At 38.5% G+C, this 27556-nt stretch overlaps 3 protein-coding genes across 15 annotated transcripts in view; 2 read left to right on the top strand and 1 right to left on the bottom strand.

The window, feature by feature from the left end:
- LOC118266905 (kinase D-interacting substrate of 220 kDa B) overlaps nt 1-1435 on the top strand; it is a 62876-nt gene extending 61441 nt beyond the window's left edge. For all 8 annotated transcript variants that reach the window (XM_050703103.1, XM_050703097.1, XM_050703098.1 and 5 more), the window contains one exon: nt 49-1435. In XM_050703103.1, coding sequence (XP_050559060.1) covers nt 49-980 — 932 coding nt within the window. In that variant the 3' untranslated portion in view covers nt 981-1435. The remainder of the gene's footprint in view (nt 1-48) is intronic.
- Nucleotides 1436-1482: 47 nt separating this feature from the next.
- Nucleotides 1483-6266, bottom strand: LOC118266908 (late secretory pathway protein AVL9 homolog). The gene is made up of 7 exons (XM_035580544.2): nt 6067-6266; nt 5609-5806; nt 5070-5286; nt 3963-4152; nt 3154-3881; nt 2881-3064; nt 1483-2785 (listed from the first exon to the last, which is right to left on the bottom strand). Exons 1-7 carry the CDS (start codon nt 6133-6135, stop codon nt 2410-2412), a joined length of 1962 nt encoding a protein of 653 aa, XP_035436437.2. The 5' UTR covers nt 6136-6266; the 3' UTR covers nt 1483-2409.
- A 462-nt stretch (nt 6267-6728) lies between these two features.
- LOC118266699 (serine/threonine-protein kinase tousled-like 2) overlaps nt 6729-27556 on the top strand; it is a 32825-nt gene continuing 11997 nt past the window's right edge. The window contains exons 1-4 of one of the 6 annotated variants that reach the window (XM_035580188.2): nt 6729-7087; nt 9455-9511; nt 20965-21050; nt 23556-23609. In XM_035580188.2, the coding sequence (XP_035436081.1) occupies nt 9487-9511; nt 20965-21050; nt 23556-23609 (165 nt within the window). In that variant the 5' untranslated portion in view covers nt 6729-7087; nt 9455-9486. Of the gene's footprint in view, nt 7088-7451; nt 7480-9454; nt 9512-14856; nt 15362-20964; nt 21051-23555; nt 23610-27556 lie in introns of those variants that run through there. The other 5 variants (XM_050703009.1, XM_050703010.1, XM_035580187.2 and 2 more) reach the window with 5 other exon arrangements.

Genomic DNA, 27556 nt, shown 5'->3' with positions numbered 1-27556 from the left:
AAATAATTTAGCCTTCTCCGGCTTAATACATGAAAGCATATGTTTCAGACGAGGAGAGCGTCCTCCAGCTCCGGGTGGGCGCGTCCTCGGTGTGTGGCACCCCGGCCGGCAGCCCGCGCGCCCTGCGCCGGGACCCCTCCATCCTCAAGGGGGGCGGCTCCTTCCGCGCGCGCCGCGTCACCGGGGACCCGCCCGCCGTCACGTTCAACGTCGAGCACGAGGACGACTCCGACTCCGACGGACAGATCACGTTCAGCGCGCGCCCCCGCACCGCGCGCCTCGACGACGTGCCGCGCCGCGCCGCCCCCGCGCCCCGCTCGCGGCCCTCCTCGTTGCTGGTGGCGCCCGAGGACGCGGCGGACGTGGCCAGCCTGGCCGCGCGCTCGCTGTCTGTGGAGGACTCCACGCGCACTGGCTCGCCTATCGTTGACCTCAAGCTGCGCGGCCTGCGGCGCACCGCGGAGATACTTCGCAAGGTCAGCTCGGCGGAACGTTTATCGCGCCTCAGGGATAAGATCATGTCACGCGGCGGTGGCTCGCGGGAGCGCAGCCCGACACGCGACGAGCCCAGTGACGATGAGTCCGCACCGCTCGTATCCCCGGGTTGCGCCCCTATCCCTGTCCCGGTGGCTATAGGCTCGCCCGGCCCGTCCTCGGAGACGTCCACACTGGCGGGGGCGGCGGAGAACGGCAGCGCATCACTATCGCCGCGCTCCGACGTCACAGAGCTGGAGTCGCCGCGCGACGTGGGTAATGCATTCGACTTGCTGCCTGGTGACAAGAGCACGGTGAGCACAGCCGAGCGAGGAGCGCGAGTGGAGGGTCGGCTGGAGCGCGCGGGCAGCAGCGCGTCGGTGGGCAACATGGTGGAGCCGTACAACATGCGGCTGCTGGGCGAGGCGGGGCGCGCGCTGTGGCGCCAGGACGCGCTGGACGCGGGCCCGCCGTGGCCGTGGGACGAGCCCGACTCGGCGGTGTGACGCGGCCCGGGGTGGCCCGGGCTAATACTCGACCGCACGGCTGCCTGGCGGGAGTCGGCTCCGCGTCGACGGTAGGGTGATATTATGTTAAGCCGAAGACAGCAATTTTTATTTGCGGTAGTAAGCTATGTTTTTATTGTTCTCGGCGTACTTAAATCGTAGCTAGAAACCAATTTTTTATGACGATGGAAAACAAATTCAGAGATATTTCCACATAGTATAATCAATGACTGTAATATTAGGAGTACCTTTGCAAAATGAAGACAATTTACTTTGACAGAATTGTAATGCATTTATAATGATTGACCCAGTATTGTGATATAAATATAACCTTAAGTGTATCGATTTATTTGTCTGTAATGAATGATCTGTAGTTATACTTTCATAACATGCATCTGATTTTGTGTTACCCGCGTCTGCAGAATGTTAAATAAAACAAAGATTCGCTATCGAAATTATTTACCTTTTACATCTAGTACCACTTTTACAGAAACAACAAACGTGTGTATGTCACATTTATAATACTTTATTCGTTTACAATATCAGATATTGGCGAGTAATCACATCGTAAAAATTTACAATCGTATGTATTCTTTGCTCCCTTACATTTGCATAATTTATTATTTATCGAATTACATAATAGGTTAACCACATAGAGAGCATTTTCTCATATTTGAAATATTCAAAAACGAATGAAATACAATGTTTATTAAGTGTTTACTACAATGAAGTAACTACGAAAACGAATGTGTTTAAAGAGATCACAAACTATGTATAATAACCCAGCGCAGCTGGTATCTACAGTTGCCAACGTAATATATTACATTAATATTCATAATTAAACTTACATACGAACGGAAGCGCAAATAAAATATACTGAAAATAATCTCATTTCATAAGTAGCCTCGATATATATATAAATATGCATATTTGTGTTAAATTCAAATCACTGGTCTGTGTATTACTATTCACTAAAGGAAATTCAATTAGTTAAATCAGTATTTTATTTTATTAACACCTAAAATCTAATACAAATTAAATAGGAATGTCGATAAAAAAGAGCACCAATAAATTAAAAAAATAAAAACATTACAACAGGCCAGAAAATTGATAGAATACATTTATATTTATCACTTTGCTGTGAACATGACTAATATACAATGAGAGAACGTTTCGAGTGTAGGCTATATTTTGCAAGATTACTACTAACATAAGAAACACATGCCTCGTTATCATATCCTAAATAGCAATCTTTATCACAAATCTATTAGTATTCCTAATGAAGTGTATTTAGTGATGTCCTAGAACACAGTTATGTACATTTAAATAATTTGATTAATATTATCATTTTACTCGTAAAAAATCCTAATGAGCCAACTAGAAAGATTCAATGACTTTATATAACAAGATTCTAAATGACACGAGATGACTATATGACCTGTATTTTGTTGAGATTGATGGTGGTGTCGTCTATAGACTTGTCAGGTGGGTCCGGGCTGTCGGGTCGTAGCTGTGTTCTGTTGTCGCGCTGGAGGTCGGTGTCGGCCTCCTCTACATCGGAGTTGGTGCGCTCGTCTGATTGAAGTAGCTCGGGCTCTGCGGGCAACTCGGATGCTGGCGGCAACTCTGGCTCTGCGGCCGCGTCTGCTGGCGCGGGCGCAGTGAGTGCACTCCACCAGCCCGACAGAGCGCCGCGAGCCTGCGACAGCGCGCCACCCACTGCACGCGAGGTGGTGGCCACGGCGCGCCCCGTACTGGCCACCGCCGCGCTCACCTTCCTGCCACCCTCCGTCGTGGACATTGTGCTACACACATACAAAACATACATAATGACATTTCTACTTTAGGAAAAGGACTTTATTGTTTGCGACAGAAGTCAATTTTGAGTACTATTACTTACTGGGCAAACTTTAACTTCATATCAGCCACAGACAGTTGTCCGGAAAATGGGTGCATGGGCATGAGATTGATAAAAGATTCTATATCTCCATTGTTGGTAGACATCAACCACTGTTGATATGCAGGAGTTGACTTGAAAGCTGTCATGAATTGAGAATTGTATGAATCAATCTCTCGACTGCCTTCTGTAATGAGGAAACAAGTTGAATGTTAATTAACATTTAAAAATATAAATCATGTTACACATTATGATTAATGTTTAAGTAGAAGTTACCTGGTAATAAAGAGGTCCTTAGTAAATAAATTAAGTAACTTGCAAACTGCTCTCTTATCCATGCATCACCTTGCGTCGGACCATGCCGTACGACATGGTCAGCAAATCGAAGGTCTTCAGTACCAAGAGCCAACTGTCTCCGAAGCATCATATCAGAGGTCTCTATCCTCATTTCATTCAACTCCACCAACACATCAAATAATTGCCTTTTTTGTTTGAAAAGAACATTTGATGCTCCAACAACAAAACCGTGAACGGCAGGGTCAGATAACAGATCTAGATACTGCAAAGATAAATAAGGTAGACAAAGGTAGCCTTCCTCAAACAAGGGCAGAGGAAATCCGCACTCAGTTTGATCAATTTGCTCTGTGAGATTGTGTAGACCATCAACACTCATGTCTCTAGCCATAGTAGGGCTTTGTTGTGCTTCTGTCACATTTTTCTGAGGTTTGTATTTCTCGCCAATACTGTGACACTTTTCTCTAGATCCTGACAACTCTGAACGATCCACTGTGTCTCCCAGTAGAGTTTCATCAAAACTTTGTCTACTGACACGATCTTTTTCCTCTAAAAGGTTTCCGGTCTCTTTAGGGGAGAGTTCTTCAATCTGGTGTGACCCATTAGGTAATTGACCCAGAGGTTCTTGTGCTATTTCAGCAGTATCAGGTTCTGTTTGGAGTTTATTATCAATAGTTGTAGCAGGAATAGGAGACAATGGCCTGGAAAGGCTGAAACAGGAAAATAGCAAAATTAAACAAAGAATTCTTAAATTTGTATTATGCTTGTCTAATTCGTTATTAAAAACTTACACAACATTTGCCGCACGGTGCAGTCCATTTTCTAAGCAAAGTGGTAGTAAAGATACCAAAGTTAACAATGCTGTAGACAGAGGCCCAGCTGGGGAACCATAGATAAGCACTTTGCGCCTCAACAGCATTAGTTTAAATAATAACAACGCTTTGTGCCTCCAGTTTTCTACTAATCTCTGCACTGATAAACCTGCAATTTAATATAATCAGTTAGACAAAACAATACTATTACTAGATAAACTATAGTATGGTGAAAAGCAACTATTTTACATTACAACTAGCGGACCCGACAGACGTCCTGTCTACACGTCTTTAATTTGAAAATTTTAAACTTTTTTTAATAAGCTAAAACATTCTGGACCATTTTGATGAAAATTATTATTCAAATGTTATGACAATATCTAACGTCATTAATATTTGACACTGCGATGGTAGCGCCGTCAGTCGGATCCATTGTAAAACATTCCAAAATCAACAACTGCTAATAAATTAAAAATTAATTGATAAAACATTGTCTAGCAGACAAAATTGTGAATCTAAACCATTCTCAGATCCCCTTGAACACACACACAAAATTTCATCAAAATCGGTCCAGTCGTTTAAGAGAAGTTCAGTGACATACACACTTACAGAAGAATTATATATATAAAGATTATCCATTATTATTCCTTTGACTGGTATTGTGTATATCTTCTAGAAGATTAAAACATTTATTTATAATGTTTTAACTAGCTTCTGCCAGTGGCTTTGCCCACTTTTTTTGGGATATAAAGTATCTTATCAGCCATATCAGCAGCCAAATTTAATTAAAATCCATTCAGTAGTTTCCGTATGGTTGACAGACAAACATAAAAAAAAAAACTAACTATCCCATTTATTAGCATGACTTACAATTAACATTTAATGTATTTCTTGAATATTCTTATAAGATAAAATTAACATTAAAGATGATTCATACTATTTTTGTGTCCATTACATTAGTCATACTAAACTATTTAAAAGGATATTTAAACATCCACTTCCTGTTATCATATCATGTTTTAACAGATAAAGGAATTGTGTTTAATATTATAGTTCCTTTAATAATTATTGATTTAATAAAAATACCTTCAACAATTTGATCCATCTGTACTGGGCAACTGTTAAGATGGATGTATGCATCTTCTAGAAGTTTTGTTTGTGAGAAATCTCCTTGTAGGAACCAGGCCCGTACTACCAGCTCTAGTTTGACAGCGAGGCGGCCAAACAGCGGAGCTCTGCACACAACACACACACTCTTCTGCACTGAGCTGCGAGTCATGTCCTCAGTCTTTTGCACAACTTGCTGTGGAAAAATAATCACTCAATTAATTCTAACTAAAATCTTTTATGTTTTTCTTTGTTTATGAACACTTATTCAATCAAAGAATAAATAACCTTATGATTCAAGGTAAATAATACACTTCAGTTCCTAGACTAGAACACTAACTAATTTTTAATGTTAATAAAAATGAGTTTTATATTATTATAATAAAAAAAATGCAATCTTGCTCTTCAGATTCATAAAATAAACTGCTTATAAATGAGAATTATATGACATCAAACAATTGTATTAGGTAAAAAAATATTTTAATAACAAAAGATTTATATTGGCAAAGTAAGCTCACCTCAACAGGAATTTGTCTGAAGCATGACACACCATACACAGTGTGTGCTGGTTCTGTAAGTCCAGGCAAATTGAAGAATATTGTGTCGGACAAATAGTTGTGGGAGCCATCTGGAAGGGCTAGGGCAGGCAAATGTCGCCAAGCAGCTGGCAGCTCGGATGGGTGGCCAGGCACTAATTCCGGATAACAGTGTTCCACCTACAAGATCATTAAATCCATAAGAATTTGTTTTTTTTAGCGAAACCAATCGTAATAATGTTTTTATTATTGAAGTAGACACGGTACACGGCATCCGTAAAATACATAAAAGTCCACTTACTGAGTTATATTATTTTATTTAGAGAAGGCAGAGAGACAATTAGACTATTGATTTCATTCGTAAAGCTACTCCAAGCTTTCTGACATATCTTTTTTGAAAAATATATTATCGATTTATGAAAGTAACGACGCCTACTTACTTGGCAACCTTTCTTGTGGTGGAAACCCACCACAATGATGTTGAGCACTGGTTCGCTTATGACAGACATGGTTAATCTATTTTCACATTTCAGTATGGATAAAACATTTCACTTAATTTTGTTTAATTACTTGTATTATACATTACGTATTTGCTCTTCACCCCTTAGATTTGACATCTATATGACATCTTGTTTTGACGTAATAGAAAAATATCTGGTATTACCATAAAACATTAACAATTATTTGAAGTATTCGACTAAGGATAAAACTTACTATTAAATGGAAATTAGATCAAAATTGAAAAATATCAAATCATGTTTTGTACAAAGCTTAATAAAGCTCAGCTCAATCAGCATCTTAAAGCTTGTATTTGAAAACATATTATCGACATTTGATTATTCTAAAAAATAAACATAATTAATAATTCTTTGTTCAGGTTCAATTTTCTATTTCCTACATGTTAAGTTTTATTGTATTAATTTGCTTTGTTTTTTAAATAAACTTTAACCATTTAATTGTTTGTTTCATATAATTCAAGCATTTTGATTTACTCTATTGAATTTGAGAATCGAACTATAGAGTAGCGCAATGTAATTGCCAATAGACAATAACCCTATTCCTCACCAAAAATAAACAGGTGTGTAAATTAAAAAAAGCTCCCATACATTATGGTTGCGAATTTGAAGAAAAAAATACACTATTTTAGCCATATCTACAAAGTTTATTTTTAACCGCATAGTAATAATAAACTGTAATGAATTCAGTTTGTGAATGAGTGTTATTAATCTATAAAGTGATACTATTTGCTCTACATCAGTGTATAGATTGTTACGTTTGTAATTTTTAGAATATTTCAGTTTAAATTAGTCGCCATTTTCGTACTTGGTGCTGTGAAACTTTTGGATTTGTTGAAACTTAATGTCGCGTGATAGTGATCACAATAATTAAGTAGCGGCTGGATTTTGATGTGAACTTTTTTACTGTTATTATATCATGGTTGGACGTTGCTTCGCATCTAAGGTTAGAATTATGATTTTACTTATCATGTAGATTGATGATCGTAATTTTATTTACTGTATTAGCTTTCAAGTGTTTTGACGTGACATGCATGACCTGTAACCTGGCTTGTCGGTATATTTGTCATTACAAGAACATTCGAACAAATCTATTATGGTATTACTACGGATTTGTTGCTAAGTCACAAGTTATTAGTCACAGTATTCATTGCACTAAATGAAGGACCCATTTTATTTACTTACATTTAATAATAAATAAGCTTCAAGCTGATTAATGAAAAAAATATATGATGAGTATAACATCAGATAAGTGAATGTTATCAAAAAATAAGCTTGATAATAGACACGTGAGATAATTAAATCGCGGTATATTTCATGTAACAATGTATCATATAGGTAAGTAATCTTATTTCCTAGAAATAGATATAAATAGTTTGTCCAGTGTATTGAGCATATAAAATGAATGGGAATAGAGAACAAGGAGATCTAATTCTAATTCCAAGTGGATCTTATTGTCTATGCTAGAAAGTGTTACTTTGTGCAATCCACCAGATTACAGTCATTGGACAAATATTTTGCTATGTGCAATCTGCAATCTGCACTGTAGATTATCATTATTTATTCTTCCCACATTTCCCTTTAATTTTTCTCATACATAAATAACATTGATTTATGTTATAATTTTATCTGTAATTAGACTAATTAGCCACAATGGGTTATTATAATTTGCCTTAATTTACTAGCTTCTATGTTCTCAAGTATAATCTAATTATGAACCCCTATAGAAATTAAGCTTATTTGAATTTAAAGTACAAATAAAAGTTATTATTTTCTAAGCTAAGCTAATATTTGGGAGTGGAAAAAATCAGTTGTCTACTAAGTAAACACCTATAATAAACCTGTTTACACTTTTCCATCTTAAAACAAATAAAAAGTGGTAAATAGGTATTTGATATTCAAGGTCAGCATCTCTAGACTAACCAGCATGCAGTAACCAGGCTTATAATAAGTATTATTTTAGTATTTTTTGTCTTTGTTTGAAGATTGTATTTAGAAGTATGACATTATTGATTGTGTAAACTAGGTACAGATGCAAAATTTGCATTAAGACATCTGCCTAGTCCATTCATTTACTATTGTTTCCAACATCTTACTAAGTACTATTATTCTGTTAAAAGACTTATTTCTTCAACAAAATACCTATTATTTCGTTAGGTATCGACGCTTACGTAATCAGAAAGTTACGTACGACGTTTTAAAACTTCCAAAACCATAAAAACTGATTTTGCGACGTAGTACAGTCGGCGGTACGTCATCGTCAGTGGTACAATTTGACCTTGGCGAAGCCTGTATTTCGTAAGCAATAAGGGTGACTTTGGTTGCGCAAGCTTACTGCACTATGGTGCGTATTGTGGTCAATATTAATATGAATACATGGCTTAGTCATAATTTTAGGAAATTACGTGTTGATATGCAGAGAAAATGGTAATCCATTATAAATTGTAATTATTCTATCAAAATACCTAACTAGGTACGTAAAGTTATCTGTTTTCCAATGAAAATAACGGTGTTGAATTTACTACTAAACCTACTCGTGTTTCTATGTAACTGCTTTATTGGTCAGTTGTTAGAACCATAGTTGGTATTTTTCTACTAACCACGAGTAACTCGTAATTTATTGTCTTTACATGGAAAAAGTATGCACAAGGATGACCTTCGAAGCATAACGTACGAAATACCTATTATACGAATGAGTTCTTTGCATATGCTTCCAAGACAGTTCGTGTTCCATACCTGCTCTATACCGTTATTCCCTGAGGGCGGCATCGGCATTATATCCGTTGCTCTTCATCCTTTTATACAACTCTACTCACGGATTAGCCAGACAGAGAGGTGCGATTTGTTCGAATTATACATTCGTATACGATTGGTTGGATATGATAAAATGGAATGCATTGGGCAAAATACCGCTTCGTGAATGTCCATTCGATGCGTAAAATCTAACCGCCGTTGTTGAAAACAAGACTAATATAGTCAAACTAAGGAACATACAAAAATAAAATGGAATTTTACCACATGGTGTGCTAAAAGACGTAGCTAGGTATGAAACGAGTGTGTGAGTTGTGACGCATCTTTTTACATATGTATGTATGTACCTATTATAAACCAGCATCGTCGTATACATCTAATGTACTATGATAGCTTGCTTGCTGCTGTATTGCAGACAGATTTCGTTTCACTGAAAGAGGATAGATAGTTTTAATGTTTTTCTAAAGTTATTACCACTGGTATGGATAATAGAGTTAAATTACTGTGTATGTAGTTCATAAACTTTGTTCTGTGTGTAAAAAAAATTCTTTCTTTTTTGCAGGATTCGAAGGAGTGCTCTTTAGATCCGCAGGCATGACGGAGAAAGTATTGCACCCAGGTAAGTCAACATTTTCTTCTCGTAAGCTCATACCATTCATTGTCAGTCGTTTTTAACACTTTCATAATAGATATTTTGGTCAAAATTAAAACTACCAATACAAGATTCCTTTGTGCCACGTTTTGAGTAGCAGATATTTTTGTCTAAAGTTGGTACCTACCTATAAGGGGTCACGTGACGGTGACGTCACAGACGAGCAGTCACCAGATCAATAAGGACTCGAGGTCATTCCAGTCTGGCCCGACAAATACGTTACCGCGCCTTTTACAGACACGGTTTGCGGCAGATTCAATATGTTACCTCTCACATCTATGCATCTTTTTATTTGCCAAACTTATAGGAGTAAAGCGCCCATTATTTGGATCGGTGCCCGCACCTTGGCTTAGACGTAGGAGTGATATTTGTGTCTCCGATTGATTCGATCTCTTACCAACGCAATTGCAAAAGGCATTTCATTGTTAACATTCTACTATCTCGTCGCACGTGCCACGCCCTGTCCTGCAAATATTCAACCAATCTTAAGTACCTCATCGGTGCTGAGAACTAGCCAGCTAAGAGGGCCTAACGCGATGCCAAATGCGATCGCTAGGTGTCATTCACCTCTAGAACTAAGGGACCACGTACTCCACGTAGCCATTCAGCTACTTAATAATGTATGTTCTATGCGGTTTCCATCCATACCCAAAGCACTCTTGCAGTTTACGATTACACTTTTGTGAAATCTAAAAATAATTGTATTATGATTACCTAGTTAGACATATTATGCCGACCTCAAGTAATTTGGGATTTTGGGATAAGAGCAGCAAGAAGAAGAATGAGTAGTGAACAATTAAATATACTTAAGTAATTAATTAGTGAATCTAAATTTCAACATGATGTTGATAGATTGTAATTAACTAGGTACGTACTTAGGTAGATACATCATTGCACGTGTGTAAATAAACAATATTATAAGCGTTTCTCTACACACATGAAAGGTCATCATTTCAAGGTTGTAGACTTATAATGTACGCTTGGAATCAATAAGTATTGACTATAGCGATATGTCTCTGTTGAGATCTGTCTGTATAACAGGCAGTTACGTGTAAGAGGGGAGATGAGGCGGTGAGGTGCGGTGCGAGGTGCATGTGCCTTGCATCGGTTGACGCATCGCGGTTGAATCCCCACATAGGACGCGAGGAAGTATGTAAAAAGGTGTATATAAGACGTGGATCGATGCCGGAGCCGACACCCACCTCCTACTGCACAACTGATGATAAAACTAATGACGCACTTTGTTTACCAAAAATATTACCAACTATTAGTTTGGAGATATGTTTCAAGTCATGTAAAGGTTGAACAATCTAAATTAATAGTCGAAATTCCGAAAAAGTACGATCATAACATTTTCAATCAACAGTCTATCTCTATTCTCTATCCTTCAGAAATCAAAATAAGCTGTTGAGATCCAATAGATGTTTGTGCATTCCCTTCAGGGGCATTTAAAAATCTTTAATGGCACTACAGTAACATCGCATGTGCGTGTTTTGTTGACCTTGATTATTTTGTGACGTGAATTAATTAAGCGGTTTCAAAACTTTCCATTTTAATAATAATTATAGGCGCACTTACTTATCCTGAACCATTGATTATATTTATGAAACTACTTACAGAAATGTTTAAAAATACAAAGTATGCTAATCGACAATAAGATGGCGTTTCAGTTAAAAACGCATTGTAGTGGTTCAGTAATGAGATAAAAACGACTCATATTCAATGAAGTCGAGCGGGTTTTCTGTAATGGTGGCTAGCGCGAAATTACAGAGAAGCGTCTGCGTTGTTGCCACGTTTACCTTTGCGCGTTTACGATTAATTCGCGCTGTGAATGTGGCGCTGAGTTGCATCAGCCGAACCTATTCAATCCATTCTAATTTAAATCTCATGTTGTTAACTCGCTCACGCCAACACCGTACGTAACGTATGAAAAGGACGGACTGGACTTGTGGCGACTGTGAACACTCAATAGAATTTATGTTTTGAACACTAATGCCACACTCACACTCACGATCCAAACACACCGATGTAATTACAGAAAATATGCTAAAAACCAAACTTAAAAACCTAATTTCAACTTCGAGTCTAATTTGGAGGTAGTGAAAGTAAAAACGTTTCAGCGATTTTGAACAAAATAATGTTGCTAAGTCACGCGTGCCTTCAACTTGTTCGGTTCCTATGGGGTTTTTGGGTTCAGAAATTTTAACCACTTGAACTTGAGCATGAGCCAACAAGGAATTTGTTTCTTAACTTGCCTAGAATACGAGCATGATGATAAAGTGGTAACTCATAATAGGGCCACTGAACTGGGCGCTGCGCTATACGAGTGAAACCCGGTCCGCTTGAGGTCAACGAACTGTTCATTTTGCTGCATCCGTTGCAAATACTGCGCGGCGCATCGATGCCGCCACCAATTCTGTCGACTGAATACACCACTTTTTCATTTAGCTAAGTAAAAAGTGGTCTGGATTTCAAAGAAACTACAACTGAGGTTGGCTTGCCAATAGAAAGTTGTACGCGCGTTATAACCACTGCGTTCTGTTATGAATGTTATGATGACTGTTGTTATTGCTAACCAATCTTACTAGTGAATCGAACAACAAGAGATACTTCTCTATGCCAGTATGACCTGATGTTAACGTCATATTTATTGAGATCTGATTAACACCCACTTGTAAAAATTATGACTACTGCTGATGATGTCTATTTCATCTATTAGGAAAGTAACTATGTCAAGTTTATCGGTGGCGAACAACAACGTACTTAATAGTTCATAGATAACTGAAAGTACAATAAATAGTCCAGTATTAATAAAACTTTAAAATGTCTCGGGATTTAAAAAAAAACTGCTCATATATGATCACTTTCACTTTCCATACATCACATATTAATATTTGAAAATTTCATTACTATCTTGGAAAAAATGTATTGTAGCAATTAGAGAAGAATTTAGAAAACTCCTAAGCCTAGACTGAGTTTGTTCACGAACACGAAATATCGATCGCATGACCGATAGCTGTTGGCAATCAGCCCTTTGTGTAAAGCGCGACCCCAATACAAAGCTTACTTGAATCTTTAATTCGGGTTTTTATTTATGTTGTAGTAAGTGTGTAAGCGTTGTTTTATTCACTAAAACAACACATAAATGAAAACCATAATTTTTGCGACCGTTGTGATTTATAGACCCCGGCAATAAAAAAGATGTTCACGTAAGATCTGAACAGGTGTTTAATGGCTCTTTTTTTGCTTCTTTTTTCATCATTAAACAAATATGAAAACGTTATTTTTATTTCTTTGATATCCACCATAGAGTTTCTTTTGAAAAGTTTTGGTTGGGCTTCTGCCTGGAGTTGACGTAAGCCGGGCAAATGGCAACCGTGTTATTCGGGGGCGGGTCGGGTTGCGCGGCGGCGGTAATGGGCTACGTACGCGTCGCCTTTCGCCCACGGGAACTGGTTTCACGCAGCGCTTGACAACTTGTGGACTCTTTGATTTGATTCAATATTATTTCATTGCCACGTTAAATACTTGTCCTTAAGGATATTTATTTGTATTTTATCAATTTTTGTGATACGGTTTACCTTTGATTGTTTAGATTTGTGGCTTATCTTGTGAGTGACGTTGATAATATTGGGCTCGCGGAAAAAATATCTTTAGTGTCGACATAGGCGGAAGGGAGGACTGGGTGTTTAGGGGGCGCCCGTTGTGGGAGGGATTTATATGTATAGTGGCGCGATCACGTGTACATTTTGCAGCTTGTATTGATCCTGTCGTCTTTTTCTTGTTGTTAAACACGATTACGCTTCGTAGCGCAACTTAGTAATGCAGTAAAATTTCAAATTTAAACAATTTTTCTTATGATGTTCGAGCTTAGATTGGTACAGGTGATAAAGAGCTTTAGATTTTAGGATCCTCATCATCAATGTTAGACATTCTCAATCAAGTAGATACAGAAGTAGGCAGTGGGACACTTAGGAAGAACTAACGAATTATACTATTTTAAATCTAAGACCACTTTGAACATAAGATTAGAGATTTGTGCTCGCTCTATTTCGGTGTTTGTGGCGCACTCGGCAGTCGGCAGCTAATCGGCGCGTCACGTGACGAGCGCCGGAAGGACGGGGGGTGCGGGTTGGCACCGCGGGCCGCGGGCAGGGGCGTCGGAATGCAGTCACCACCGCTCGATGCACAGCATAGCTACTCGATTGATCGTCAAGCTCTTGCTCCACTTTACACACGCACTGGTCAAATCAAATCATCAAAACTAACCATACTTACCGACATTAACAAATGAGATCATGATAACGCCCAAGCAAATTGTCGTTTATCAGCTTATCACATCACCCATACTCTGAAAAAGTTACCTGACGTCACTTACATCATGTAGTCGTAGTGTCCTCAAGTGCGACAAAAGCGATGATCAAAATAAAGGTGTTTAGTGGTAATACCTCTTTAATTAATGATAAGATGAACAATAGTTTTAATAGCTTTGAAACGAAAGTAAATATTCAGTACATACAATTTGGTACCTATTGTATGACATTTAAAACAGTTTAATTTGTTATCTTAACAACTAACGCCGTATGAAAATTACCTAACTTATTTGTTCGTTTTGAAATCTATTGTTGTCATGTTGGTATTACAATGAAGTATTTGTATTGATAATGTCATCAGTCATCATACTCATTATTCTGGCATCTAGTTGACTAAACAAAGCTATATTATTACTTGCTGTTCTGCTGAAAATTTCAATGAAATGGACGGTGTGAACCCTGAACTCTTTGATAGCTACCATACTACATGCTTGTCTGTGGGCAACTGTCTGTTGGTGGGTAACAAGGTAACGGTTACTTGAGTTGGTAATAAAAGTACTTTACGACCCGCTCTTGGTCATTAAAATTGCCACAAAATAAAATCTGCGAGATTGCTTTAATTTCCCTCAGGCTTTAATTATCATTTAATTGAGCTAAATCCTGAAAACAAATTGAAGTTTTTTGTGATTAACTACCGCCCAGCATATATCCATATTATTCTGATCCTGTAATAGTTAGGTTGGTAGGAGTAGGTAGGTACTACAAGTAGTAAGGGCCTCTGTTGTCGGAAGTCAAATCGTTTTCAGTGCGGAGTAGTACGCAGAATTTCAGCCATTAGTTAGGAGGGCATGTTATTTCGTACATGTGAGTAAATATTATATTCGGTCTCGTTAAGTTAGGATGAAATAGTGTAGTACAAAGCAGTAATTGCAGCGTGCGGATTGCAGGCGATTGCCCCTCACCCCGCCACGCAGCCCCGCGCTCGAACACCGTAAGTAAACAGTCTGGTGTTTATCCGCGTCTCGCTCGCACCGACCGCGTCGCGTCGCGCCTCTGAGGTGCACTCGCTGTTCCTATTATTTTCGTGACGGGTATTGCGCCGAAGCCGATTCCCGCATCCTCGCCCCCGAGACGCGAGGTCCGGTCTCGCGGCGGAGGCGGCGGCGACGGCCGTTCGCATCGCGCGCCAGTCCGCGCCCGAGGCCGACTGTCGCATTGGTCCGTGCCTACGAAACATTTGGTGTTTGTCGTCGATGTGTTGAAATTGAAAATGCGGCACGTTCCGAGTGCGTATCACGGTGGGTGAAGAGCGCCCGGCCACGGCTTGAATTTCATCGGTATCGTGACGTGTTTGGTGACAGTGAGTGGATTGTGTATTGGCGTGCCGATGATACACGTGAATGTGGATGGAGTTCGGAGCGGTGTTGGAAGATGCATTTCAAAGAGTCGTTCGCGATGAGCGATCGACCGAACGAGCGTGGCCGCCGCAACTCCCGCTGCAAGGGTGGGTGTCTGCTTGCCCTGACGGCTGCCAGTCGTCTGCGCTCGACTGCTCGTCGACCACAACACACCACACCATCATGTCTTACATAGCATGGCCTACGTACCTACATCTGTCCACTTCTCTACCACTGAGCATTTTCTCACTGTGTAACTCCTTCTACCTATCTACGATAGCAATAGTTATAAGTTGTAGCTTATAACAGATTTGTTTATCATTATAATTACAGTAATTTAATCCAAATGTTTGGTTCTAAATGTTTCTAATACCTATTGCATAGAACTGGTTAGCTCTGGTACCATAACAAGTGGTCGGGCGACACTTTGAATGGGGACTATTGAACCTAATACTAACTCGTTTTCCACAACTAGAAAATCTTGATGAATGTCACTACTTGTAGTATAGTTACCTAGGGATTTAATTATAAAGAGTCGATGCGAAGCTTTTAATTCGAACATTTCAGTTATTGGCTGGCTCTACTGTTGACATAAATACGCGATCAGCTGTAGCGTCTCTGTGAATTCTAGTGCATTTGACACACTCTCTAATTTTCTATTAAACTCAAATAACTCGTGAATAATTCCGTGGTGTCGCTTATCGATATTATGTACTAAATGACACGTTGTATGAAAGAATAGATAATTCTAAGAAAATTAAAAGTTTATACAAATTGTTACTTACAAAAAATAATATTTGCTCATGCTCATTATGCAGGGTGATGTACTTAATTTCCAAAATTTTTTAGTGCCATCCTGTACAAAAGAAAAAACAAAATACATAATGGATTGGGTGTCGGGTGATACAAACTATGTTACAGAAAATCATATGACATCTTTAATGCCTCTTATATCTCAACAATATAATATCTCTTGCCTAGTCTAGTCTAGTTTAGTTAGCTAGACTGGCCACCGGGTACGAAATCGATCAGGGATACTTTATTTATCTCAACAAACACATCTAGTATGTAGCATCGCTGGAAATCAAGCATTCTCAACCCTTCACATAATTAAAAAAGAAATATTTCGAATTAATGTCATTTACACAACAATATGAATAAATCACATCACAAACAGTCGCTTTTGTCAATGTATGAATGAAATGGAACGGTCTTGATCTTTTTGCAAAGATGGCAGGACCCCTAATATGTCAGAGGCACTGAACTGGCGACTAACTAGCAACATCCGTACGATAATCCAGACACAATAGGCGATCTTGGTTCCATCTCCACTCCAGTTTTATACACTACATGTATCCCTATAGTTGTATGGACAGCCCTCTTTTTGATAAACCTACATTTTCGTTCGTTATCACCAAGTTTTGGCAAGTCTATATTTTCTTACTATTTAGGACTACAGAGGTCTAAAATAACCTGAAATTGATGATATGGAATCTTAAATTTCTTTTACTCTCTCGAATACTCGATACTCGACTCGAATCGTGTCATTTAATAAGCAGGTATTGGCTATAGGTGTTTTAAAGTCGTAACACACTGTAGGTTGCGGCAACCTGTCTTGCCATCGCAACAAGTAGTTCCTACGGCGCTGGATCTGGTTCGAATGCCGTGACTATAGACTTAAGAGGACCTAACTAGGACCTGCTTTTAAGTGGAACTTTCCAATGGATGATCTATTAACAGTAAAATATAGTCTGTCTTAAATTGGATCATGGATGAAAAGGGCCTAATTACTTGCTTCTACGGATTTAAAAGATCTTAGTCATTTAGTTTTCTCAAATTATTTTCCATGAAACAAATGGAAAGGTTTCGGAATTTATCCGTATCCTATATTTAGGTACTGAATCTTACTTCGACTGCGACCGAAATAGTTTTCACGTGTGTCATCATGACATGGCGTTAAAATGTCTTAATTCTTGCAGTATCTTTTGTAACGTTAGTCTTGTTATGGTACTGTAATAGTTATGTGTCTGTATTCTCTCATGTTGCTATTCAAAATTTTCCTGTAATGGAAATACATTGATAAATTATGACTCGTTTATTGCAAAAAAATTAACGTCACCATCTTCACATCCAATTAACTACGGTATGTTGTTTCTGGCTTAGTTTCGATATAGGTAGTTAAATTAAGCATTTTTAAACAGTTAACTGAAAGGTGTAACAGTAGTAAGTTTTTTGTGGCGTATTCATTACAATGTTTGTGTAATTGCTCATGACGAGTAGAACAAAACGAGACGTCTTTGTGTCTAGTCCCTGGGGTTGGAAACATGTATAAAAATGTAAGAACGGTCCTTATAAAAAAGGAAAACCAGCTGAGCTTACAACAAGCAAGCTTGTAGACTAGTTGCCCCCTGCCCACTGTACTAATGATATATCCACTTAACATCGGCTCAAGCAAATGGCCATATAAACGAAGCCGTTGTTTCGTCAGATAAAAGTATCGGAATACAAAAACTAGTTAAACCATGAATTCCTCGACCTGTAGTGTTTTCGTTTTCAACTCTCAATGTCTCTCAATATTTGTACGACTTATTAAATGTTGATATAACACTGTATACTTCTTAACACAACTTTATCAACACGAGATAAAAATAATGCAGAGCATTACTTTAACCTTATTTATAAATGACTATAGTTATGTATGGTAATTACTATCATTTCGTTTTGTCTTAATTAGCCAGTAAATGCTAATATGCACACAGCTGCTAGTTGTCTCGCATTGTAATGTAACATTATTACTCGTAGTTACCTCCTTGTTATGAGAAGGCAAGTAAATTAAATATCGTGTGCATACCGTTACAGGCAGGATATGACTTATGATCACTTATGAGCTTCGTCTGTACTGTATACATTACTCGGTATTTATTTACTCATTCTTCATTACCTAATTAATTAATTATCAAGTTAAATCGGATTGTCTGTCATTGTATGAATGTAACCCAAAATTATCATTTCAACTAAAATATCAAGATTTTATCAGTTACTTAGTGGTAATGAATCAGTCACGATTCACTTGACTACGACATTCGTTAAAGGCCTCTGGGGTTATGCGGTAGGTAAGGGTGGGGTGTGGGGAGAAAGGGAGTCGCAAAGGATGGAGGTGAGATCATAGTGGCGAGTGGCCCGGGGAGGCGATCGATATGTACATTGAACATACATACGTATCTATATAAATAACTGTACCTAACTTCTCGCAACTCAACTGTCTGCTCCAGATACTGCGCCAAAACCCTGCCCCCTCCGACCTCTACCCCTAGCTTACCTATTCTTTAGCAAAAAGATCAATTTTAAACAGAGAACATCAACTTGGAGCTCTTGTGTACCAACGTATTTAATTATACGGGTTTCATTTGTATTTTTAACACAAAAATATAATTGCTTTATTGTTTTCTACGTTTGAAGAAACAATTATCTTCAAACACATTTTATTATTACGCTTGCATTCACATTTGCTGGGAGGATGTGGTGATATAACCACTTCCATGGGTCCTCAGCTATTATCTAAATTGGTCGTATGTAGACCACATAACGTCATTTCAGTACCTACTACCTACATATGGTACATTCTGTGCTCGATCTGATCGTACAAGATAGGGACATCACCAATTGTTTATAATGGAGATTGGTGACATAACATTAATGTGGTTTATCAAAGCAATCAGTGCTCTATAATATTATTTGTTAGTACAGCATGCCTATGAAAAGGATGATTGATTAGAAAGTCTGGGTTCATGACAATTATAGGACAAAAATAGATGACTGAAAATAAAACACTCAAAATTAGACGTCTAGTCAGAATTCTGTATAACATCCCACATTGAACACAACATTAATCCTTTTGTCGATCAATGTTAGGTTCTTACGAATTTCATATGTTACATAGTAACAGCTCAACTACTTATAGGACCTGTTTCTTATCTGCCGATTAATTTAGTTGACTGACACACGTTTCTTATGAGATTTGTCTAATTATCCGCTAATTAGACTGACGGACACTTATTAAAAACGATAAAGCAAGATCTTCAAGTCTTCGATGACTGTTGAAAATTAGATATCAAACGCCTAAATGTTCAGGAATCGATTAAAAACACCGGTTTACTTACGTAGTGAACTAATTTGAAAAGCTACTAGATACGAGTCACAACCCATGCCACTCGACCTACATTGGCGAAAAATGCTGACTTACAAGAAAACGTAATTAAAACCATGTTCTATAGTGTTCATACAGTAATCGTAGATATAACACATAATGTCATAGGTCATTTTATTATTATTATGTCTCTCTATTTGCACGCTGAACGTGATCCTTGATCTCATTTTTGCAATGACAGTCGCCACTTTACTTAAACATGTCTGTTTTAAATTTTCTTATCGCTGTTAACGTGTGATGTGATATATGTGCGTATTATGCTCTAAAATATGATTTATTAAATCTCTTTACGGTGTAGTTTTAAATAAAATCCTACTCTCATATTTAATACCTCATTGATAATCCGGACAACTTGGTCGAACAACAAACAAATTGTGTGCAGGGTAATTTCACATGGTGCCAACTTGGTTATGAAACCTTATTGGTGACTGTGACTTAATCGATATACGATACCTTAAGCTATTAGAGAGTCGAACCAAAATATTACCAAAAAAAAAACTAACAAATAAGGCATATCCCAGTATTCTTAGTTACGACTCAATTCTTCTTATTTTTGCTCTTATTCCAGGCTACTCGAGGTCAAACCAATGTCTTTTTAAATTCTCTCCTATCAGACATAATCCTTTTAAAAATCTTTCTCTTTCATATTTTATCATTCTGCAATCCATCTTAAAGTTACTGCTACCATATTCATTGAAACCAATCCGTTCTCATCAATAGATCATGTTGACATTTTATGTTTGAAAAAATGCGGTTAATTAATGAAGGTCAATGTTTAATCAGCACAATATTAGTTTCTATTTTCCTCTTTAAAATGTAGACTCAGTTTTAAATGTGTACTCACAGAAAAACCAATGGTTAACAATAATTATTATCGTATTGTGGGATTTTATTATACCTGGACATAGTAATACATAGTATACATATGCTACGCCCACTTTTGGACTATGACGTTATTACTTCCATCTGCAATAGGAGGCGTTCCTCTAACCACACACCAGACAAGTTTAGTGTCTCTCGTTCTATTGAAATTTGTCATTTTTTGTAGGAAAAACTGAAAATAACAAATTGGGTAGTTTGGATTGACCCACTTTACCCTTTCCACCATTTATAGATCAGATGAAAAATCAAAATTACATATGACTTTTCGAATATGATTTTGCATTGTTCTCACAATATTCATCTCAACAATGTGATCCAGAATTTTGAACCTGATTGAAAAGTAACTTAAGATTTTCGTGCGCCTTCTCCTTAGGAACACGCGTACATACTTGGGAACAAACATCATTTAACTCAATTAAAATTGTGGGCAGATAGACATTTTTGTTTAATTGATAATTTCATCTAAGAGTAGAGCCATTTTGGCCATACTGACATAATATGACAACTTTAGTTGACATGCCTTAACTATCTGTTCCATGTTCATATCACAAGCCCTGTCATTGTGTACAACATCTGTATGCTTTTTAATACACGGGTTGTAACATGCACCATCTTCAACAGGTGCTGGCGTCAAGATGGAGCACTTCCAAGCGGCGCTGGATCCTCGCAAGCAGGAGCTGCTGGAAGCGCGCTTCCTAGGCGCCAAGGTCAGTTTGTATTGCTGCTTTATTACTACGCTATTTTGTCGTAGGGTGACATAAAACCATATCGTTTCCGCTTCAATGCGAGACTCGTATTTCTCAGATAATAATGCGTCAGGCATTAAACTTCAACTTGAATCATGGTAGGTGGAACCGAATCGAAATTGTTGTTCACAGTATTTATTAAGCCAATAGTTATAATTCGAAATTACTTTTTATTCTCAACTTATATGGAATTCCATGTTTCAAACGAATGAAACTAATAGTGGTTTATTCATCGTGAGCCTTATTTGGTCATCGATAAACTGATGACAAATACTTTCGTCCACATCGTAATCGTCATTTCAAATCAGACAGGTTGTAAGTTGTTTAATAATATTCCACAACCGATTGAAACTCCTGAAGAGGACACCGCGGATATTGAATGAATAGATGATATTCTAGGTAATCTATTTGGGTTTACTCGGTTTACGAGTTAATAATAGAAGAATGGGATTGTTTAGTCAAGTGGTTCATTGAATTCTATTCTTAGTTTCTTTACAAACGAGTTTTGTTAGGAGAGACTATTTGTTTTCAGCCTGCCACTAGTGTCACAGGTTAGCAGGCCTATGATCTTGGTCCATAAGCTGTTCATCAAATATAAACAACATGTAGGTATAATAATATAATTGCTGATGTGACTGTATTATCTTATTGACGAAGGTAGAGCTCGATGACGAATACAATTTGAGCTGATTGATGTACAGCGTTCTTATTTTAGTAGTAATAACTTTGTTAGTACCTTATATTACTGTAGTGAACATCTGTATGAATTCCATCAGCGAATTGTATAGGAATGTCTTTGTTAAATCAGAAGTGAATGCAATGTTGTTTTCGAAACGATTCTTTTGTTCTCACATTTCCTGTGCTCAGGTTAGACTCGGTTAGTTGGTTTATCAGTAATAGTTCACCGTTATTGTCTATATGATTGGATTTTATACTTCAAGTTTCTATTTGCGTCTCAAGCAGTATAAAAATGACGTAGGAAGACTGGCAGACGTACCATTCATTCGTCATTAATTTATTTGACTTGGATCAATATCGTGTTACGATTGCAAATTAATTCGCTCGAATGCTTTATTTTACTGTTTTACCTCGAAGGATCGATTATAATTGGGTTGTGCGTTATATCATGCCATCACAAACTAGATAATTTTACGTTAGTTTGATAAATTTTCGTGAACGGTACTACAATAAACCGTTATAGTTATAGTAACTCGCTTTACGGATGAAAGTTCTCACGTTTCGTTGTCTAGTAGACGTTATCACGATGGAATACAGCTACCGATTAAAGTGACTGAAACAAAGGCTGGCTTTAATGTTAGCTTTTGACTCCACAAATAACTTAGGTTTGTACAAGCCCAGTATTGATCGACTGATTGTGGAGGTGAATATTTTATTAATCAGAAATGCAAGTCGCTTAGTCCACCTCCACACATTGTAAAGGAGGGAGGGCGCACTGTAATGCCGGCTGTTATGTATAGCCATACATAGATATTTATATCAGTGCGCCACCAGTCGGCGGGCGAGTAGATGTTGACATGCAACGAGTCGATCACGTGATCTTTGATAATGTGGCAGCTCCAGTAGGCATGCCCACCTGCCCCGCAGCCGCCACCGCCCCGCTTTCTGTTCGCCGGTCGCCGGCAACAAAACGTATGTGCACACATCATCGTCTCGGCCGACCAAGTGATGTTGTAGATATGTAATTCTATTATGTGTCTCGTCTCCGTCCGTTCCCCGCAACGCACTTCGCTCCCCTGTTTCGTCCTAATGACGCGTCATTTGGCCGAGCTAGGGCATCAGTTTTGTTCGTTGTTTTGTTATATTTGTTATTCAAATGATCTGTGTTATTGATCACGTTCTCTTTGTTGCTCACCGGAAAGATTCTAAGTGAGTAATGACTAGTTATATTCCTTCTTAATAAATAATATGTTCAAAACAATACGGTTATCATAAACTGTACCTTCATACCTATATCTACTTAGGTAATCCGATGCGAAGTCAATCGATATTAGTTCGTAATAAATATTCATAATCATTGTCTGATGGTGGCAGTCTCGCTTGTCACTGAGTGTACCATTTCGTCATTCAACGACAAAATGGCGGACGGACATAAATAGTTTCTCGGCAAATGTACGGTTGTGACTTATCGACCTAAAAACATTTTGCTACCTGTGAGCAATTAGAGCACAACCACACTGGGCAGAAAAATGTGTTGAATTTGATACGTTGATACAACTTGTATCTATGTCGCCTGCCAGCCATACGGCGTTATGAATTTGTGATAAGCTTATCGATTTTGTATGCAGCTACGTTCAGAGACGACTAAAAATTGTAGTTTAACTTGCAATATAATTTAATGCATTATACGATGTAGGTACCTATTGTAAAAGGCAAACAGCCATAATAGTGGGGAGACGTTTTCTAATAGGCTGGTTTACATTGAGCGCATTGATCGCGTGTTTACAGGTCAGCACAAGGGAGATACTAGTAGAAACTCGGCGGACGCCCGAATACAAATCGGTGAGTTGTTTTATGGATAATATTGTAGATATTTGCATTCACCGGTATACTATTCATTAACCTACGCAAACTTTTTAACTTCCTACAATCGCGATGTGGGTCGGTTGTTTTAACGCTCCGCTCGTACGCCCAACCATGCTATGATGGCATACATTATTAATAGAAGGTCTATTACGTTTCATGCTACATTTAGGAAGTCGGTTACCTTGATATCGATTGAGCTTTCGTCGGCAAACAGTGGATATTGATTTTTTATATGGAAGCCTACGAGTGTAACGTAAAACGATTGTCATCATAGCGAGACCCACTTACTGCGGTAAGAATTTAACTTAGTTTATTATGGTTATTTAAAACGTTTCATAACACGTAACCAGACTTTGTGATGTGACGTTATATTGCGTTCAACTAACATTCCTTTGAGTAGGTGCCTAAGAACATTATTATCGTAGTGCGCTCGGTTCGTACATACAACAGAGTGTACTGTAAACACACCTATAAATAGCAGCCTTACAAAATAACAGCGAGACCATTTTCGTATCGTACATGTATAGAGCGCACCGTACGCAGTTTACACTCGCCTGTCACGGTACGCGGTACAATGCATCGCAGTCGTAACAGGTTTTCATTCTGTCACGGTTACATGGACCTAATTGTTCTCAATTATCAGACCAAACATTATATTTTCTCATATTTATAGCTCGGAATTAACAAAATCCCAACGTACTAGTTGTTCTTATTATTTTCACCTAGTTAATCTAATGACACTTAAAGCTGACTCGAATAACTATTCCATATCAGATAATGCCCTTTGATCCGATAACACAAATAACTTTTCAGATTATTATTTTTACCTTAAATGGCAAGTCTAGTCAAAGATACTAATTAGTTGACGAGTTTTATAGCACGATTTATTGTTAGTTATCTCATTACCTGTTACCTTGATTTCATTATCGCTCGCTACATCATCATTAAACGTTTCATAGTAGAACATTCATACACAAGACTTGGTGTGATGCGAAGACTTGTTATCCTAAAAGTGGAAATACGATAAACTTGATAAAGCGAGCAGGGAAGTATGCCGGCCTCGAAGTGTAGGCAAGTCGGGGCCGCGGGGTCACCGACACGCAGTGCGCCCCGCTCCCCGCCCCGCTGCCCCGCGCCTCTATCACTGAGCGCTTGAAATGAAATCGCGGTTTTCGCACCACTCTTTCTGCCTAATGGTTACTATAACTATAGATACCTAGCTACAGCTACCTACCTACTATGCCAGTGTGTGCGTGTCATTTGTGACTCTTATCGATATGATTAGATGAAGTCAGGCCTCCTACTAAAGTTACTTCACTTTACTCGTACTTAAGTTTTAATTTATTTAGTTTTTAATTTATTATGCTTTTGTTTTCTTAATTACATGTAAATAGATGTATGTAAACATTTAAGATTTTTTATTTTTGTTTCTTTTTTTCGATATTAGATAACTTAATAAGTGTTGTAATATGTATGTCAACAGTACACAACACATTAACAAGATTTACTGTTGATATAAAATCTCACTTAGTTTGTATTCTAGAATCCAATAAATATTTTAGTTAGGTGCATCATAATACCTATAGCCACTAACCACACAGGCACTGTCTCGGATTCACTAGCACAATTCATTTAATATTCGTAAGATGGCTAATGTAATCGCGACCGCTGAGGTTGTGGCAGATTGGCAGAGGTGGGCGACTTGCGGCTTGTCTCGTACAACAAGCATGCTTATTCCGCACTGAGAGAAAGAGAAGTAGGCACAGCGCAGTGTTCAGTCAGTTGGTTTGCACATTCGACGCGAAGGGAAATTATAACATGGCGCACACGGCCTCGCCCCGCCTCGGCTACAATGTGCCGTCAAACCTCATTCCACCGCTTAGCCGCCCGGTTCCGCAGTTATTTTTACACAGGCCGACCTTTCGCACCGGTCGTCACCGCACTCAGTATTAACTAAATTTATATTCCAGACGCACACACATTTGCAACAGTATAATACTTGTAAATAATATCACAATTTTTGCACATGGAACTATTTTCATTTTATCTGCTGATGTAAAGTTTAATATCCATCGTCGCAAGTAGTACGGCAATCGTAAATACTAAGTCAGATGAGAGTGTGGCATAGAGGCGGGCGCTCTCGTCCGCTGCCACGGAGGCAATGAACGCGCGGCGGGGCGGCGCGGCGGGCGGCCCGTCAGCTGAGCGTCACGGCGCGACATTGCAAGGTCCGCCCGTATTGCCTCGCCTGACCCACTGCGCCGCGCGTCGTGCCACGCCGCCGCTCCACGCGCCGGCCGGCACGCTCCCAACTCTTTACTTACCTGCCTCCAGCGAACCGACTCGACATCTAGTCAAACCACATTATAATTATCATCACTATTGAGTTAAATCGATAAGTAAGATAAGAGTTTTAATTCACGCAAACAATAATACGAGATTTTTCTCAATCGTGGATGGGATTAGAGTTGCATTGAAGCTTGAAAATAATAATTATATACGTATAGGTATTTTTACTTTAATGAAATACCCAGGTAATTTTATTTAGCAGCAATCAAAATCAAGAAATCTAGATACGACTAAAGCTATTTAAGCTAAAAAGGAATTGCGTATATCCTCTACACTAAAACCTTATTTAAACTTATTTTTTCGTTTTCTTTGTTATTTGAGTGAATAGACCCGTAGAATAACCGTAACCATCAAGATAGAAGATCCTATCTCCCTACAACAGGCAGGTGTTCCACGTTACCGTGTAGTAGACAGAGCTTATGGGTGCGAGCAATAATAAACACACTATAGTGTAATAAACGACTTATTATGATCGCGCTATAAACTATAACACCAAAGTTTAAGTGATTGTTTTTGTTTGAGGAGAAACAGTTTTATTGCTTGGGCTAATCCATTAAATACCTAATTAAATTATGGCATGCTACTCCAAAACATTGACTTTCGTCGCTACAGAAGCGTGCAGTTGACCTGAAGATATGATGTCATATACTGGTTCCGAAATTTGCCTTCACAGAAACAAGAACATTTTATCTCAATTACTGATTAATAAAAAGGCTTATTTCTTTATTATACGTATCGTTAAATCGAAAAGATTACAATGAAATCAAATAAACACATGAATAAAAAACAAATATGTATGCTAAGTTGCGAAAAATTGGCAAAAATAGAACCCCTCCTGACCTTTGTTATAAATCCCTTACCAAAATACAAGCCGGTATCGATCCGCAGTCGAGAGGAAACAAGAACACGTGCCATGAGGCCATGACTACGCCGCGCCGCGCCGGGTACTTACCAGCTGAAGAAGTTTTCAAAGAAATAGGGAACATGGAAATGTTCCGATCTCATTCCTTTCTACACAATTTAAATGTTTGCTTTTAATACAAAGTAGCACCTAGTTACCTGAGATGGTAGATCGTGGTGCTATTTTTTTTAAGTAAGCTATACATAGAAATTCTATTTTGTGTAAAGATGGCAGATCAGATGCTGCGGCGAACATAATCGACGTTAGTTAATAATTATTTATATGCTCGCAGTAGTTTGAAAATTAACTAACATGCAAACGAGCTATAAACAACCCCTATAGATAGGTACGCAATAGGGTGAATTTGTGTGGGTGTCAGTGCTGTCGGCACTAGAAATAATCAATATTGCAGGCTCTGGTTCGAATCTCGTGGCGCCTCGTCTGTTGCACACTTGCGGTGAAGTTGCGCCGCCCTCCCTCCCTCGCACCTCGCGCCCTGCACACCCCTCGCACTAGAAAATTGGGTTAAACAGCACGCGGCTGAACGCCCGCACCGGAAGAGGGGATTTTGGGGTCCGCAGAACTGCGCTTCTACAATGAATGCGGGACAGGGATGTGACGGAGTATTGATTGTCTTTCACATTGGAGACGCAGTATTCGTGCGACTCTAATG

The sequence above is a fragment of the Spodoptera frugiperda genome, chromosome 23, assembly GCF_023101765.2.
Source record: "Spodoptera frugiperda isolate SF20-4 chromosome 23, AGI-APGP_CSIRO_Sfru_2.0, whole genome shotgun sequence".
In the NCBI taxonomy this organism is placed as follows: domain Eukaryota; kingdom Metazoa; phylum Arthropoda; class Insecta; order Lepidoptera; family Noctuidae; genus Spodoptera; species Spodoptera frugiperda.
This window is presented reverse-complemented; position numbering and strand designations above follow the sequence as displayed.